Genomic DNA, 16,409 nt, shown 5'->3' on the forward strand with positions numbered 1-16,409 from the left:
TCAGCCATGTGCAACAATTTCCACATCACCCATGCGGGAAACCGATAATGGGGTAATTCATGCGTTCCAAACTGTCAAAATTCCAAAATGTCATTGCCAATCTTCGGTTCGCTGCTTTTGTTCGTGTTTGAAGTTTCGGGCCGAGACTCTGGCTCTGAACCATGACTCAACCTTTGTATGACCCCTCGGCACGGCCGGTTCACTGTCAAACATGAAAGATCGAAATGTCAACAACTGACAGCTCTGACTTTGACATGACATTTCGCGCAATGTTATTGTTTATGTTTTTGTTTTGATTTAGACGGAACTAGGATCCGGATGAGGACGATGGGCCATGTTCCGGATGAGGAAGGATCTCGAGCGAAATCCCGAGAGTGGTCGGTTCTAGACAAGAAGCGGCTCTCGATCGAGATCATTGTGGGATGTTATTCGTCTTCTTCCCAAAAACGATCCACGTGATCACCGTCGGGTTTGCCAAGCAAAACCGGCGCGGGCCACCTCCGGTTAATACCGCTGTCCGGCTTCAGCTGAAGAAAACCGTCCTCCTCCAATCCGGAATTGTCACACTGAAAGGCAAGAATGTGCACCTACTTCAAAACCTCAAATCAGCCAAGTTCTTTGCCCTGAACCGTCAACTTGGCATTCCGAACCCCAGCGATAACGTCGTCAAACAAAAATTTGTCCCCGAACCAGTTTCACCGACAATCCGTACGACCGCCCAGTGCACCTCCTTCTCCGTCACCTATAGGCGAACTGTACGCGGAGGTCAGCACAGTTTGTTCCACTTAGAAGGAGCCCCAAAGGAAGCCCACTTCGTCCCGGAACTGAGACCCACCGAAGTCGCTAAGTTCAAGAATCCTCATGGGTCATGGGAAAAATTCCTTCTTTTACTTTGGTAAATACAAAGAAAACAAAAACGACGATAATTTTTATCATGCACTTGAAAGTTTATTTTCAATGGTTGGTTACAACGGTTACAACTTTTTCAACATGATCGAAATTCACTTTTTTTTGTTCACATAGTTCTTGACAAATTCCTCGCCCTTCCGGATGTTTTTCTTCAGCTCCGATATGTCCTTCTTCAGCAGCTCATGTCCGTAGGCGTTCATCTTGGGCAGACCAAGGTTCTTCTCGAGAACGTTCTTGCCCAGCAGCAGCAGCGTGGAGAAGTAAGTGACGAGCGGACGAACGCGCACTCAATCACGTTCTTTTTGCCGTTCATGGCATGGGCCATAGCAAGGGCAAAACGGGCTTCAGCGTAGGCCGTCGTGAGAGTGTCCGCAACGGCACCGGTCTTGGTCTTGAGGACCTCCTGAATGCGTACCGCCAGGGTGGCAATCTTGTCCTGGGGAAGCTCACTGGGATAATGGTCTGGCCGGAGTGGCCTCCGATGACCGGAATGTTGACCGGAAATGTTGACCCGCCGAAGTCGACACCCTCACCGATGAACGTGTTGGGACGGACAATGTACAGTATGGAAATGCCAAACGCGCACTTCGGTTCCAAAATCCGGCCTTTGGTAGAGTGTCGCAGGCAATCGTTACCATCGAGTTGTCTAGATTCGAGATGATCAAATCATCCGGCGGCAAGGTCGCGGACGATCGAGGTGTTCATATTGAACAGATTTCGCTTACGAGGAATGATGACAAACAGCAATCATCTGGAAAAGAGAACACCAATGATAAACTGATAAAATAAGCATTTATTTTAAAAGCTAAACATTACCTTAAAAACCAAACACCAGTCAATTTCGCTCGTTGCGCCAAACAAAATCCCTGCACAGCTGATTGACTTATTTGCAGCCTGCCTTGATCGCTAAGCAAAACAAAAACAAACAAGATGCGCGCGTAAATCAGCACAAAACGAAATCGAAAAAACCAGCGCTGCCAGGTCGTTCTGTCATACGAGGGGCGAACCGATGTGTGGTTCAACGTGGTACTCGCGGTTCACAGCTTATGAGTCATACTTTTTGAAAAATTTTGTTCGGAGTGTTTAGTCTTTAATTAGTCTATGGATTAAATATGTTTTGCCTATTGATTTTTAATTAAGTTTTTGAAAAGTGTTCTTAAAATCTTTAAAAAAATATTTATTATTAAATGTGCAAAATGTCGCAAATCTGATATGAAATTCAATAAAATGTTAAAGATAAAATAGATGCAAACCAGGGATTTTTTTAGGCTCTGTTAATCGAATAAGAAAAAGCAGTTCAGTAAATGAGAATATTTTTTAAAATACACTCAAACCCCGTTGGTTTGACACCAACTGTTGTCAAACGAACGGGGTCACTTTTTAGTTTGACACCCTTCTTACACAGAGTTCACACACACTACTAAACGTTTGTTTTGCTAGTGTGCGTGAGCGCCGTGTAAAAAGTGACAGTTCGTCACTTTTTAGTTTGACTTTGACCAACCAACGGGGTACAAACTAAAAAAGTGTCAAACGAAAAAGTGACCAACCACCGGGGGTTGAGTGTATATATAGAGCATTCCTTAAGACACGTGATTTTTTTTTGGAAATCATTATAAGTTTTTTTTTTCATTAAAGTTTTGTTTTTTTTTTTTCGCATTCACCTTTTCTTATCTATGATTTTCCTTTTCAACAGTAGTTAGAATCAAAGCCGGGGATTGAGGAGGGAGCATCAGGGCAGTGGACAGTATGCTGTAGTGGCGGAGACTGGATGTAGATAGTGGAAGACCAGAACTACGTCGCAAGGGGAAAATAGTGTATTAATTGAACAATTCGACGGTAACATTTCAAAAGGCATCATGTACATTTTGACACTTTCTGAGTTATTGCATATTCTGAAAGTACTCCTAATAAGCTACCTCTCCACCAAAAATGAGCAAAAGTTACTTCAGTAAAGTCTGTTTAATCATGATTTTAAATAAAGTAACATAAGCAAAATCTCTGACATCAGCAGTCCCTGTTTATATAGCCCTGTCAACCTGTCAAAAAAAAGCTACATGAACCTCGTGACGAAAAAAAGCAACATGAACAAAGCGCCATGTACATTCGGCGAAGAAAAACGAATCATAACAAAGCGCCCCCCTCAATGACAGCAGGGTGATATAGACGTTGGTGATTTCAAAAGAAATTATGTTTGTTTTTCTCAAATAAAATTACGGAAATAATGTTTTGTTGAATTTGGATGATCAAGTATCAATAAAAGCAACGTTTTCCATCGTTTGTTATCATTGGAACATTTTATTTTGCTTTTATATTAAAATGGGAATTGAAATTGGATGCTCAACATTCAAATGCGTTTTTCTCAAAAAGAGTGGTGTGTACATGATGCTTTTTGAAATTGTGGCATCGATTTGGCATGAGTTCATCTCATGTATAGACAAATAAACGCTGAAAGTTTCATCCAAATCGGAGCACCTCGATACGATCTGTTACACATTGGTGAAAAACTCGCTCTTAATTTTTTAAATTTTCTTTTTTTTTCAGCTTTTGAAATTGATTTATTTTTTAAAATATATTTTTTTTCTTATTTTTCGTGCTTGATTCGATTTTTCCATGCATAATTCCATTTGATGCGGTAGCAAACAGGCTGAATACCGGGTAGCAAGCAAGGGAATGATGGAAAGAGAGGAATCACAAATCCGTATAAATAATTTCAAGATTTTTTAGGTGTAAACCGAAAATGCGATCAAAAATTAAAATGGAAGAAAAAGGCTTTTAACTGCTTATTGAATTGTCGGTGTACAGGACGCCGCACTGTTTAATCATTTTCTGATGTAGGGGAAAGTGGGGCAAGTGTAACAAGCTAAGGAAATGCTCGTTATAACCCATTAAAAAGTTAAAAAATTTGTCGGATTTTATTATAATCATCTTATTCTAGGTCTTGACTAAGACTTTGTTTAAACAAGTTTTTAAAAAATCCTGTTTTTTAATGTGAAAAATTGATTTTAAAATTTTTGATTTTCCGTACGTTCTACTCAACTAGTGGGGCAAGACGAGCAACCCGTTGGGGCAAGAGGAACAATGCATGAAAAATATGGTAATTTGCTAACAATTGAACTGTTATCACTTAGATACATCAGATTAGAATGTATTTGAATGGTTTCTTCCATTTTTAGATTAAATAATAATATTTTACTAAAAATTTTATCGTTTTTACGAAAAAAAATACTACTTCGATGATAAATAGTAAATTTTCATAATATCACTATACTTTGTATGTACAATTTTTTTAACGATTGTTTATCAGTTTTTAAGTACTTTCATGTATTTATTTCCCAATAAAATATGTTATTGCAGCAGTTCGTAATTTTTTCCATACTAAAAATCCATATGGTACACTTGCCCCACCTGAACAAGATTTTTTAAAAGCTCTCAACAAAAATAACCAAAAGTTAAATCATACTTTGTAATAGGTGCATGTCATTTTTAGGGACACTACTGATCTAGGAAAAATAGCATTTTGATAAAATGAGCCTTAAAACGAACCCTAAGCCTTATTTTGTACTTTCCAAATATTATAAGAAAACAAAGGTTTCGAAAAAAACTTCATTAAATCTTATGCCCCGTGGCGTTTACGTCATTTTGGCGGTTATGTGGTAGTAGAATCAGCTAATTGCATTGCTAGCAACAATTCCTCATACTGGAAATAATCAAAATTGTACAAATTACGGCCGTAGGAGCGATTGTTCCTCTTGCCCCATATGGTCGTCTTGCCCCACCTTCCCCTACATTCAATTTTGCAGTCCAAACCCAGTCATTGAATTGGAAAAATATTTTTTTTTCAAATTTTCTTTTCTTGATCTGTGTGCACCTACGTCGAAGGCCAAGATTGTTTACTTTTTGCTCTTTGGTCTGACAGTCTTGGTCTGACAGATTTGGTCTGTCAGTTTTATCATGGATTTTGGTCTGGTCTAGGCGAGGGATAGGACACAGCACCTTCCTGGTAGCAAGGTGATATTCCAAAGAACTGAGAGCAAATTTGCTACCGCGACAAGTACCGCGGTGTGTTGACGTCGGGTGCAAATTTGTTTTGCTTCGATGTTTGCCCCCAGCGCTGGAGATGCCCTAACTATAATTTCAAATTTCTGTAATTACCGATTACAGAGGGAATTTCCATCAATTCGAAAATCGTCAAACTCACTGGGCACAGTCGCGTGCCAACACACTTTTCAAAACAAACCGCGCAAAAACAAAAACATTCCAACGTTCTGCTCAACCCGCGCAACCGCGGCGGAATCTTCGTCCTCGTCGTTCCCGTAGTTCAACCGCGTCCCATCATGAAGCTGCTCGACCTGCGCCCGGACCGCGCACTACTCAAAGTCGACTTCGCCGGGTACAAGCTATCGCTGGAACCGGTGCCGGTGTTGCGCACGGATCTACCGGAGTCCTCCCGGCCGGACCGGGTCCGCCCCGGCGCGGATCAGTACTCGTGTTTGGACGCGCAGCTGTTCGGGCTGCAGAACCACCTGGTGCGGGATCCGTGGGTGGTCGGTAGTTGTTACTTCTTGGATGGGGGATGGACGGTGCGGCGGGTTGTGTACGATGAGGCGAGTGGCCGGTTGAAGCCGGTGAGTTCGGTGTTTAAGGTGGGGCGGAAGCGGGAGCGGCGGGAGGGCGATTACAACTGCTCGATGCGGTTTTTGTCGGAACGGTACGCGCTGATTGGGGACGGCCAGGGCGGGTTGCGGCTGGTGGAGACCGGGGATCGACGGCGTGGGGACGAGTGGAAGGGACGGTTTGTGTTTCCGGCGGTGGATGGGATGGAGGAGGGTTTTGTGGTGTTGGATGGGAGGTTCGAGGTGGCTGGTGGTGGGGAACGGCACGTTCACGCTGTTTGCGGTTCTGTGAGGCGCACGGACGAGGACGGGTTCGAGACGGTTCTGCACTGGGTGAAGGCGATTCAGGAGGAGGGAGGAAGCGGAGAGTGGAAGTATCATTCGGTGAGGGTGCTGCGGGGTCGGGGATTTCCGGTGTACTGCGCGCTGGAGCTGAAGAGTAGGGGGTTGGTGCTGGCCAGCGATAAGCCGTTCAAGTTTGTGCTGGACTCGGAGAACCCGATTGAGGAGAAGGAAGTCGTGCCGGAGTTGAAGAAACCGGAGGCGGAGGGAGAACAACAGCCGGTTGAGGTGAACTTTGAGTGGAGTCAGACACTGGAGGACATAAGCGTGAAGGTACCGAAGGAGGAAGGCTTCAGCTACAAAGTGTCCAACGAGAACATGAAGCTGAAAGTGCACCGCAATGAGGCGTTGATCATCGACGGAGAGAGTTTCTTCGCAGGTTTGTAGAATTATCGTGTTTTGAATGCCAAGAAATAACTCAGAATTTTGTATACAGCAATCGACGCCGAGTTGACCTCCTGGACCAACGAATCGTCCGAGCTACAGATAACGCTGTTCAAATCCCAGCCCGGAGTTATGTGGCCCTTCCTGTTCCCAGGCTGTCCCGATGAAACCAACGCAAATCGCGCCGAAGGAGAAGACCTACCACCGGTATCCAACATAACTAGCCAGCTGGAAGAGTGCGACTTCGGCATCGTCGGTTCCGGCGAAGAAACGGAGTACACACTCGAGCGGTTCGACGCCACAAGTCACGCAGTGACGCACAAGACGTTCCTCGGCGGAAACGGGCCGCTGTTCAGTCTCCCCCTGCGCCCCGAGTTCCCCCCAGCAATCGCCCTCCGCCACGACGTCGACGCGTGCCTGTGGCTGCAGCAACCCGGCGACGAGTGGTCCCTGCGGCACGAGGGCACCTTGCACGCGTTCGGTTACGTACAAGCGTCCAAACAGCAGCGCAAGTTCCTGTCCTGCTCGCCGGACCTGAGCTACGCGTTGATCTGCGAAGCCGAGCGGCACATCTTCATCTACAAGGCGAGTTACGGCGCGGGAGGTTTGCGCCACCGGAACGGGCCCCAGGTGAGCATCGGTCAGCAGAAGCTAGTTTCGCTCGAGGGAAGTGGTGAAATTATCGGACTTTGCGCGGAAAACGACTGCGCGATCCTGCTGACCGAGAGTCACGTGCTGGTGCTGCAGCTGCGAATCGAAGAGTAAAAACAACAATACACACCCAACTTCTTAACTTTACACTGAAACGCCCAACAGTTGAGTGTTGTTTTATTCTCGAGTTTGTAAATTGTGAAAGCATATTCTAAGTGGGGGAGAGGGTGAGATGCGCGCGCGATGTGTGTGAGTGAGGAGGAGTGTGAATTACTACTTTGGAGGGAACAGGCGGGCCACGTCCTTGCATGCGGACTGGATGTCCGGGTATCGGTACTGGTAGCCGAGCTCCTGGACGCGCTTCGGCACTACCTTGGCGCCCTTGGTCAGCAGCACGGCACGCTCCTTGCCGAAGATCAGGTTCAGCACGAACTCGGGCAGCGGGAAGAAGGCCGGCCGGAACAGGGCGGACGCGAAGGCCTGGAAGGAAAAAGTTGTTTGTGGTAAGTTTGTAATGTCTCTCTTTACTACTAAGAATTATCGTTAGGCCACGAAACAAGCCTCCATACGGTGACGAAAGGAAACCGGACCGCTCCAAGACTAAAGGTATTCTTAGCTTCAATCCGGCGGCACATCGAAAACACAAGAATTACGAACAATCAAGAAGAAATTAAGATCCGGTACAAACACAGGGTAGCCACTCAAATCTATTTTTGAAATTCCCGACTTTTTCAGAACCTCAAAAAATAATAGGATTTTCTTACTTTAAAAAACATTGCAAATGGAAAACTGTTTAAAAATCAGAATTTGATTCCGAGTTGATATTTATACATGAAGGTGGGTCTAGGAGGTCGAACTTGGAAGTTCATTTTTCGAGTGATTTTATAGCCTTCCTCAGTAAGGTGAGGAAGGCAAAAAGTAAACACCAACCATCGTACAAAATGTCCATATAAATTTAAAAATGAATGCTGACAATTCCAATAATATTTGATTCAGGGTGGCCACTAGAGTGTAACAAAAATGACTTTTTGGCGGGCATTCAAGGGTTTGTTCCGGTGGGCATACTGAGCCCAAATCCAAAATATGAGCTTGATTGGACGTAACAGGAGCTGGCGCTCCACCCTTCAATTTTAAATGGGATTTAACCCGTAAAAATAGATTTTTTCAAAAATGTCACTTTTTGAGGCATTTTGCCACTGAAGCGTTTATTTTCAACATCGTTGGCGTGTAGGCCAGATCCTTGCGCATCTTTTGGTATATATAACATTGAAATTTGGAGCACCCTGGAGCTCGGTACAGACCTTCAAAGTTTGGCATTTTTTCGAAAAATCGGCCCCGGCAAAATCAAATGGCGTCTAGGGCGTCGCGAGGCACGACGCATATCTTTTTTGCCGGGACCGATTTTTCGAAAAAATACTAAACTTTGAAGGACTGTACCGAGCTCAGAGTGCTCCAAATTTCAATGTTATATATACCAAGATGCGCAAGCCGCGATGTTAATAAACTGTTCAAAATGCCTCAAAAAACATTTGAAAATCTATTTTGGGTTAATCCCATTTAAAGTGAAGGGTGACGCCAGCTCCTGTTACGTCAATCAACTCGTTTTTCTCAGTATGCCCACCGGAACAAACCCTTGAATGCCCGCCAAAAAGTCATTTTTGTTACATCCTAGTGGCCACACAAGTCGGGAAAGTCGGGAATTCGCCAAAATCCACGAAAATTCCACGAAGTCGAGAATTTGTGATTTTTTGTTAAAAAGACGGGAAAAGTCGGGAATCCCAAGCATCCTTGTTTGAAAAATATTATCTAACTCTTGAATTATTTCGAAATATTTAGTACACCTTTGAAATTCATTTCAATCAATTCGTCTTCGGCATCTAACTTTAAATTTCGGGTTCCTTTCACTATTTCAATCTTTATGACAATGAAAAGGCTATTTAAGACCTCAAACCAGCGATGGAATAATCATCATCAAAAGAAAATCATTGGACGTTCATCAAGAGAAAAAATCCAAAGGGAGCATGGCTCTCCTCTCTCGCACACGAAAGATCGGTAAAAGGAATCATCATCTTGATTATTCGGCGGAACATCTTTTTCACTACTACACTTGCAAGTGTAACGTCACGCGTCGAAAAATTACCTGTCACATTTTGTTGATGGGCAATATTTATAAACAGAGTGAAATAAATATTTTTAAGTGGTGCTGACAAGGAAATTCACAAAAAATCATCCGCAGATTGATTTTTTTTGAGGATTCGGGAGCGTGATTTGCCTCCTCTCTCTTTCGCATTTGAAGAAAGTTTGCTAGCGAAATTGATTTTTTTTTGCGGTTATTCCATCCCTGCCTAAGACATTAAAAATTCTAATACATATTGAATGATGTGGCATGCATTTGACCCAAATTTATATATATTTTTTTATGAATCACAGATTTTTATTTATTTTTGACTATGTTTATCAAACAAAAGGTAACATCTAAATTTTTAAAACAACAAAGCCAATATGAAAAAGAGTTTGATTTCGACGATTACATCAGCGTATAGTTATGTTTTTGTTTCATTTTGCCTCATTTTTTTGAATATAAAAAAAAAATCCAACTACAGATTGTCAATAGTTTTTATTTGCAGTAAATATTTTTGAATCTTAAACTGAAATTCATTCAGTCATTTCAAAAATTGTTTCCAAATGTTTGATTCCCTTAAACTTTTGTGTGATTATGGGTACCATAACTATAGAGAGTTCAATTTGTTGGGTGGTGACGCGCGGTCAATTATGTGGCATTGTGTGTGAAAAGAAAAGAATTTTATTTCGTGTTTCATCCTGGTTGGCTTGCCCACAAGCAGAAGAAAATCAGTTCAATTTGTTGGGTGGTGACGCGCGGTCAATTATGTGGCATTGTGTGTGAAAGAAAAGAATTTTATTTCGTGTTTCATCCTGATTGGCTTGCTCAAGTCCTTCCTACATCATCGTTGATCGGGAGGCACGACGTCGTGTGAATTGTTGCATTAAAATAAGTTTAAGTATTACTGTAAATGACTGTAAAAAAGTCCTTCCTATATCATCAATGTCGTCTGGGTAACCGTGATGAAAAATTACATTTATTCAGTATTCAAATACCTGTGCGCGAGTGTTTTGGTGTGCTAATTAGAAAGACCTTCCCTTAGCATCGTTGCTCGGAAGGCTCGCCGACGGGTTTGTTATGAAAGTCCTCCCCATAGCATCGTAGCTCGGGAGGCATCGAAAAGCCAATACCTTATCCTACTAACCCAAAAAAATAATCACGTGATGCTTGAAGGAGATGCTGTGGATTCAACGGTCTCAAGCGGTATCAACAAGTATATAGCGAAAAACTATGTGCTTGATGAGTCTGCAACTTCAACTATCGGACTAACATTCCTCCCTTTCGTTGAACTGCAGGCTTCTTGGGAGGCGCCGGTATTGACTAATAAAGTAGAGATCTTCAGAGGTTAAACAGTGAACGGATGGTTGGCTCCCACTGATCATTTTTGATTCATTGTTTAACTTCAGCTGATCTGTCAATAACGGAGTAGCAGCTCATTGGCAGTCAACCATGCTCATGCTCATGCTCATGCTCATTATGGGTACCATAACTATAGATAAAGCTTAAACTTAGGCCGATGCAAATATTTAAAAAAGTTTTTGTCCCTCGGCCCTGGCCGAGGTCAAGGGGGGGGGGGCAAAAAAATAAAAAAATATAAAAATTTAAATAACAAGCCATAGTCTTCACATTTAAATAAAAAAGTGTTTTAAAATGCATTTTACACTAGTTCAGTTGTTTTGCAATCATTAGTTTTCAAAAAATCTAAGATCTGACAAAAACAAAAATTGTATCGAAAAAAAAGATTTTGCATCGAAAATTTTCAAAAAATCTTAAGATTTTTTAATAAACCCAAATATGCTAAAAATAATTTTAAACACAGAAGAATGTATTTTAATTTGATTTCAGCTGGTTGCACTTGAATTTTCATTGATATTTTGAAGTTTATTGTAAAAATATTTTTTTTGCCCCCTGATTTTCCGGGCCAATTTTGAAGGGATGGGTGACAAAAACTTTTATAAATATTTGTACCAGCCTTAAATATCGAAAAAAAAATCTAAAAGTTTTTCGCTCTGAATGAAAAAATCTTAATCCACCTAAGAGGTCGTAATAAAAATAAGTGATGAGTAAAAAAAAAAAAAAAAACAGGCAGCCTACAGACTTTTTGTCAAGATTTTACATACACCGCCGTGGGGAAATAGATTGAGGTTATGTAAATTCAGACCATTTTTTAAACTGCTTGTAATTTTTGATAGGTAAGTCAGATCTTGAAATTCAAAAAATTAAACATCAATATTTATAAAATTTTAAAGGATGCCTGGTAATTCATAGATTTCATAGAATTCATAGATATTTTTAGTTTCTTTTAAAATATAATAACTGTAGTCAGGTGTAAAGATGTGTAAAGCTTTGATAAAAAATATAATCATAAAAATAAAATTTAAAATTTTGTTGTCTTTAACTTTAAGTTATCATCTTTTCATTGCCAGCTGAAACGAAGTTTCAAAAAACTTATGTTTGGTAGTAGGGTCCTAAAGCCTTAAGTAAATGTGTATATACAACAATTAAAAACACGCTTTGAAAACCATTTCTGATCACTTTTTTTTATTTGAATGCAAAAAAAAAAAAAGTTGACAAGAGAACATTTTTTTGATTGATCGACTATGTTCCCCTTGGAAAGAGCTATCAAGTAGAACTCTGTCAAGAAGGACCGCGAGGTTAATTTTTCAAAATTGATTTAAAAATCAATGTTAAATTCTTTGTGGTCGTACAAAAGGTCATTGTACTCAGAAAAATAAGCGTTATCGCTGCAAACAATAATATCAGCAATCTAAGCTTCATTATAGGACCCAATTTTAAAAATAAACATTGAAATAATAGGTTTTGTTAAGCTCTCGGTTATTTTTCAGACTGATTTTTTTTATGTTTTTACCCTGAATCAAAATTATGGTTCCATTTTTGAAGAAATTTATTATTGAAACTCAAGTTTTTTTTTACTAAAACTGTCAATGTTTTTTTTTAGAAACTTAGTTCGAGACTTTTTATAGAGAGTTTTTAATTTGAAACCATTCTTCAGAAAAGAGATACATATTTGTAAAGGTTCTGGAAAAGTCAGAAATTTTAAGATGGGATTTGAGTGGTCACCCTGACACGAAAAGGACACCGATTGGAAACTCGGAACATGGAACTGCTGATCGCTACGTTTTGTTGGGTACGAGTACGCTTAAACCCCGCAACTTCGATGTTGTAGCACTGCAGGAGATGTGCTGGAAGGGAGTGAAGACGTGGGACGATGATGGTTTGGAGTACACCATGTAGAAAACAAGCACAAGGGCTTTATAGTGTTTGGCAAGATGCGTAGTCGTGTTATTGATTAGGAGCCGATCAACGACCAGATGTGTAGATTGAGGATTAATGGTTGTTTCTTCAGTGTTCATTGACCACAAAAGATATCGGAGATATGAACGCTCGCATTAGGAGGGGAGGAGATGTGCAATCCGGTGATTGGGCCAAATAGCTTGCGTTGAAAGCTCCCGACCGCTTATTTTCGGACTATTGCAGTGCGGACACTCAAAGGATCAAAGATGAATTTAGCTGATTGTGCTCGCTAATCGTAGTACAATGCCGCACGAAACTGGCTATTTAAAATACACTGATTTGAACGATTTTCCTCCCCCGTCGCAAAACTTGGACACGAATCAATAACACTGAAGAACCTACCTTGGTAAAGTCCTTATTCGTAATCAGCTGCGGTGCCACTCCGTTCAGCACCCCCTTCACCTCCGGCTTCTCGATCGCAAACTTGATCATCCCGCACAAATCATCCACGTGAATCCAGGGCAGATCGTGGCTCCCGTCCCCAATCGGACCACCGGCCCCAAACCAAAACGGCAGTATCAACGACGCAATCATCCCGCCCTCGCGCCCAATCACCACTCCGCTGCGCACCCTCACTCCTCGGCAGGTCGAATTGTCCCCCAGGTTGGCGGCCCGTTCCCACTCCACGCACAGCCGCGACATGAAGTCGTGCTCGACCGGTGCCGAGTCCTCCGTGTTTGGCTTCGGACCTGCCGCGTAGTGACTGACGCCGGAAATACTGACGAAAACGCGCGGCTTCACGGTGGCCCGCTCGATGGCCCGGGCACACGCGGCCGTCGAGTTGATCCGGGAGTTCCACACGTTCTGCTTGAAGCCGGGCGTCCAGCGGCGCGTCGGATCGAGCACGTTCTGGCCGGCCAGGTTGACAACGGCCGACGTGCCCTCCGGCAGGCCGTCCTTTTCCAGGTCGTGCCAGGTCATGGCCTTGATGGCGGGCATCCGCGAGATGGTGGTCACTTCGTAGCCGTCCGCTAGCAGGCATTTGGCCAGACGCTTGCCCACGAAGCCGGTTCCACCGCCTGAAAAGTCATTTTCGTAACGTTACATAATTGCTAAATAAACGGAGGAAAAATCCATCTCAAAAGCCCAACAGCCAGCAGCCTTACCGATAACTACATGTTTCAGCGACATCCGGATGCCGTTCTGTGACCTGTTACGACTACAAGTGCTCCGGAATTCCGCCTGCGGATGAAAATTTACACAACTAAACTACAAACCGATCGCTTCGAGTACGCGATTCGATTTGTTTTTATTTACTTGTTGCGAAATCCTCTCTCGGTCGAATGTCCTCGAAGGTCGGTTGTTTGTTTTCTTTTTTTTTGCGAATTTCAAATCGACATAAACAGCTGATTTTGACAGTTTATCCGCAGTGGCGGAACGAGATTTTCGAAAAAGGGGGTTGACAAAAGAGTGCCCAGTGAGTTTGATGCACACTTACCAAAAATCATGATTTTTTGAGTTCCAAATCCCACTTTTCATACGAATTTTTCAGTTCAACCCATATAACCATTTTTATGGTTGTAGTACCTGAACTCAAAAAATCGTATGAAAAGTGGGATTTTGAACTCAAAAAATCATGATTTTTGGTAAGGGTGTGGTTTTCGATTTGTTCTAGATTTATGGCGGTAATTTGTTATTACCAAATATTAGGCAAAACCAACCGCGATTTTCAAAATCAAATCACATTGTTCGCTCTATAGCATTGAATTGGCGTTTCTCTAATGCGAGATTCCTACTAGGTGTCCGAAGGTTTGAAACAATTACGCAAACCAAACCTCGTTTTACAGCTACATCCTTATCAAAAATCATAATAATTCTGATTTCAATATTCCACTTTTCATATATTTTTTGAGTTCTGGTACTAAAACCATAAAAATGGTTTAATGGGTTGAACTGAAATAATCGTATGAATATTGGGATATTGAACTCAGAAAATCATGATATTTGGTTAGGGTGTAGGCTCCATCCCGGGATTCGAACTGACGACCTTTGGATTGTATTTCTAACTGCCGACCAGCGACCCTACCGAGGCAGGTTCTTTTAATAGGGAGGCAACACCTACTCCTGGACTGAGCTAACGATCTAATATCTAGGTTAGACCGGGGTCAACATTTACTTCCCTCACCACCGACCCCGATCGGTAAATTATCTGATAAATTTGATAGTGTAGCGCAAAAGGGCGTATGTATGTCATGCAGTTCAGACACGCTTGGCACACTTTTTTTTAGCCTTTTAGCTAATCTGGCGAAAAATAGGACGGAATTACTGTCTGGCAAAAAAAAAAAATAAATAAATCAATCTGTTCAATCAGTTGAACCGTGCACGACCGGTTTGTTTCATTTTCGCCAGAAATGATGACAGAAATCTTGGGCCCTTCCGACCAGGCCTTGAGCTTTGTATGGGGGAAATTGTCAAAATGAAGAGGGCGCAATAGTTGACCGATCCCAATCCATTATTTTTTATTTTACCGCAAAGACTGATCGAAACATTGTTATTTTTCCAGAATTATTATAAAGTTCAATACATAAATACAAAAAAATCACAAAGGGTCCATCGTGGACACTTTTTTGGAAACCTCAAACCCCCTCAATTTCCATACAAAATAAATCTTTTTTGTATGGAGCGTGGACAATCGCCAAATTACAAAAAATACAACAAATACAAAAAAACAAAAGATAAAAAATACAAAAAAGACAAAAATTACAAAAATTACAAAAATTACAAAAATTACAAAAATTACAAAAATTACAAAAATTACAAAAATTACAAAATTACAAAATTACAAAATTACAAAATTACAAAAGTACAAAATTACAAAGTACAAAAATTACAAAATTACAAAATTACAAAAAATTACAAAAATTACAAAATTACAAAAATACAAAATTACAAACATTACAAACATTACAAAATTACAAAATTACAAAATTACAAAAAAATTACAAAAATTACAAAATTACAAAGTACAAAATTACAAAACTTACAAAAATACAAAAATTACAAAAATTACAAAAATTACAAAAATTACAAAAATTACAAAAATTACAAAAATTACAAAAATTACAAAAATTACAAAAATTACAAAAATTACAAAAATTACAAAAATTACAAAACTTACAAAAATACAAAAATTACAAAAATTACAAAAATTACAAAAATTACAAAAATTACAAAAATTACAAAAATTTCAAAAATTACAAAAATTACAAAAATTACAAAAATTACAAAAATTACTAAAATTACAAAAATTACAAAAATTACAAAAATTACAAAAATTTCAAAAATTACAAAAATTACAAAATTACAAAAATTACAAAATTACAAAAATTACAAAATTACAAAAAGTACAAAATTACAAAATTACAAACGTGTGCTCTTCCGATTACAAAAATTACAAAAATTACAAAAATTACAAAAATTACAAAAATTACAAAAATTACAAAAATTACAAAAATTACAAAAATTACAAAAATTACAAAAATTACAAAAATTACAAAAATTACAAAAATTACAAAAATTACAAAAATTACAAAAATTACAAACATTACAAACATTACAAAAATTACAAAAATTACAAAAATTACAAAAATTACAAAAATTACAAAAATTACAAAAATTACAAAACTTACAAAAATACAAAAATTACAAAAATTACAAAAATTACAAAAATTACAAAAATTACAAAAATTACAAAAATTACAAAAATTACAAAAATTACAAAAATTACAAAAATTACAAAAATTACAAAAATTACAAAATTACAAAATTACAAAATTACAAAAATTACAAAATTACAAAATTACAAAAATTACAAAAATTACAAATTTCAAAATTACAAAAATTACAAAATTACAAAAATTACAAAAATTACTAAAATTACAAAATTACAAAATTACAAAATTACAAAATTTCAAAAATTACAAAATTACAAAAATTACAAAATTACAAAAATTACAAAATTACAAAATTACAAAATTACAAAAATTACAAAAATTACAAAATTACAAAAATTACAAAATTACAAAATTACAAAATTACAAAATTACAAAATTACAAAAATTACAAAAATTACA

At 39.5% G+C, this 16,409-nt stretch overlaps 2 protein-coding genes and 1 pseudogene across 3 annotated transcripts; 1 reads left to right on the forward strand and 2 right to left on the reverse strand.

Moving 5' to 3' along the window:
• Positions 1–876: 876 nt before the first annotated feature.
• Positions 877–1,610, reverse strand: LOC6047764 (annotated as a pseudogene).
• A 3,481-nt stretch (positions 1,611–5,091) lies between these two features.
• LOC6053495 (nudC domain-containing protein 1) lies at positions 5,092–7,061 on the forward strand. Its single transcript, XM_001869534.2, has 2 exons — positions 5,092–6,243; positions 6,301–7,061. The coding sequence occupies exons 1-2, from the start codon at positions 5,244–5,246 to the stop codon at positions 7,011–7,013; spliced, it is 1,713 nt and encodes a 570-aa protein (XP_001869569.2). The 5' UTR covers positions 5,092–5,243; the 3' UTR covers positions 7,014–7,061.
• On the reverse strand, positions 7,035–13,728 carry LOC6053493 (epimerase family protein SDR39U1). Of its 2 annotated transcripts, XM_038266842.1 has the most exons (4): positions 13,594–13,728; positions 13,443–13,518; positions 12,679–13,355; positions 7,035–7,379 (listed from the first exon to the last, which is right to left on the reverse strand). In XM_038266842.1, the coding sequence occupies exons 2-4, from the start codon at positions 13,465–13,467 to the stop codon at positions 7,173–7,175; spliced, it is 909 nt and encodes a 302-aa protein (XP_038122770.1). In that variant the 5' UTR covers positions 13,468–13,518; positions 13,594–13,728; the 3' UTR covers positions 7,035–7,172. The 2 variants fall into 2 exon arrangements, with proteins under 2 accessions (XP_038122770.1, XP_038122769.1); XM_038266841.1 differs by having other exon boundaries at positions 13,443–13,655.
• Positions 13,729–16,409: the final 2,681 nt, after the last annotated feature.

The sequence above is a fragment of the Culex quinquefasciatus genome, chromosome 1 (assembly GCF_015732765.1).
Source record: "Culex quinquefasciatus strain JHB chromosome 1, VPISU_Cqui_1.0_pri_paternal, whole genome shotgun sequence".
Taxonomy (NCBI): domain Eukaryota; kingdom Metazoa; phylum Arthropoda; class Insecta; order Diptera; family Culicidae; genus Culex; species Culex quinquefasciatus.

Excerpts from the sequence above, each read along its gene's own strand:
- LOC6053493 (XM_038266842.1), bottom strand. The coding sequence starts at position 13,467 with ATGTCGCTGAAACATGTAGTTATCG. Across the intron at positions 13,356-13,442 it reads GCTGAAACATGTAGTTATCG|GCGGTGGAACCGGCTTCGTG; the intron begins GTAAGGCTGCTG and ends ATGACTTTTCAG. Across the intron at positions 7,380-12,678 it reads CGAATAAGGACTTTACCAAG|GCCTTCGCGTCCGCCCTGTT; the intron begins GTAGGTTCTTCA and ends TTTTCCTTCCAG.
- LOC6053495 (XM_001869534.2), top strand. The coding sequence starts at position 5,244 with ATGAAGCTGCTCGACCTGCGCCCGGACCGCGCACTACTCAAAGTCGAC. Across the intron at positions 6,244-6,300 it reads CGGAGAGAGTTTCTTCGCAG|CAATCGACGCCGAGTTGACC; the intron begins GTTTGTAGAATT and ends TTTTGTATACAG.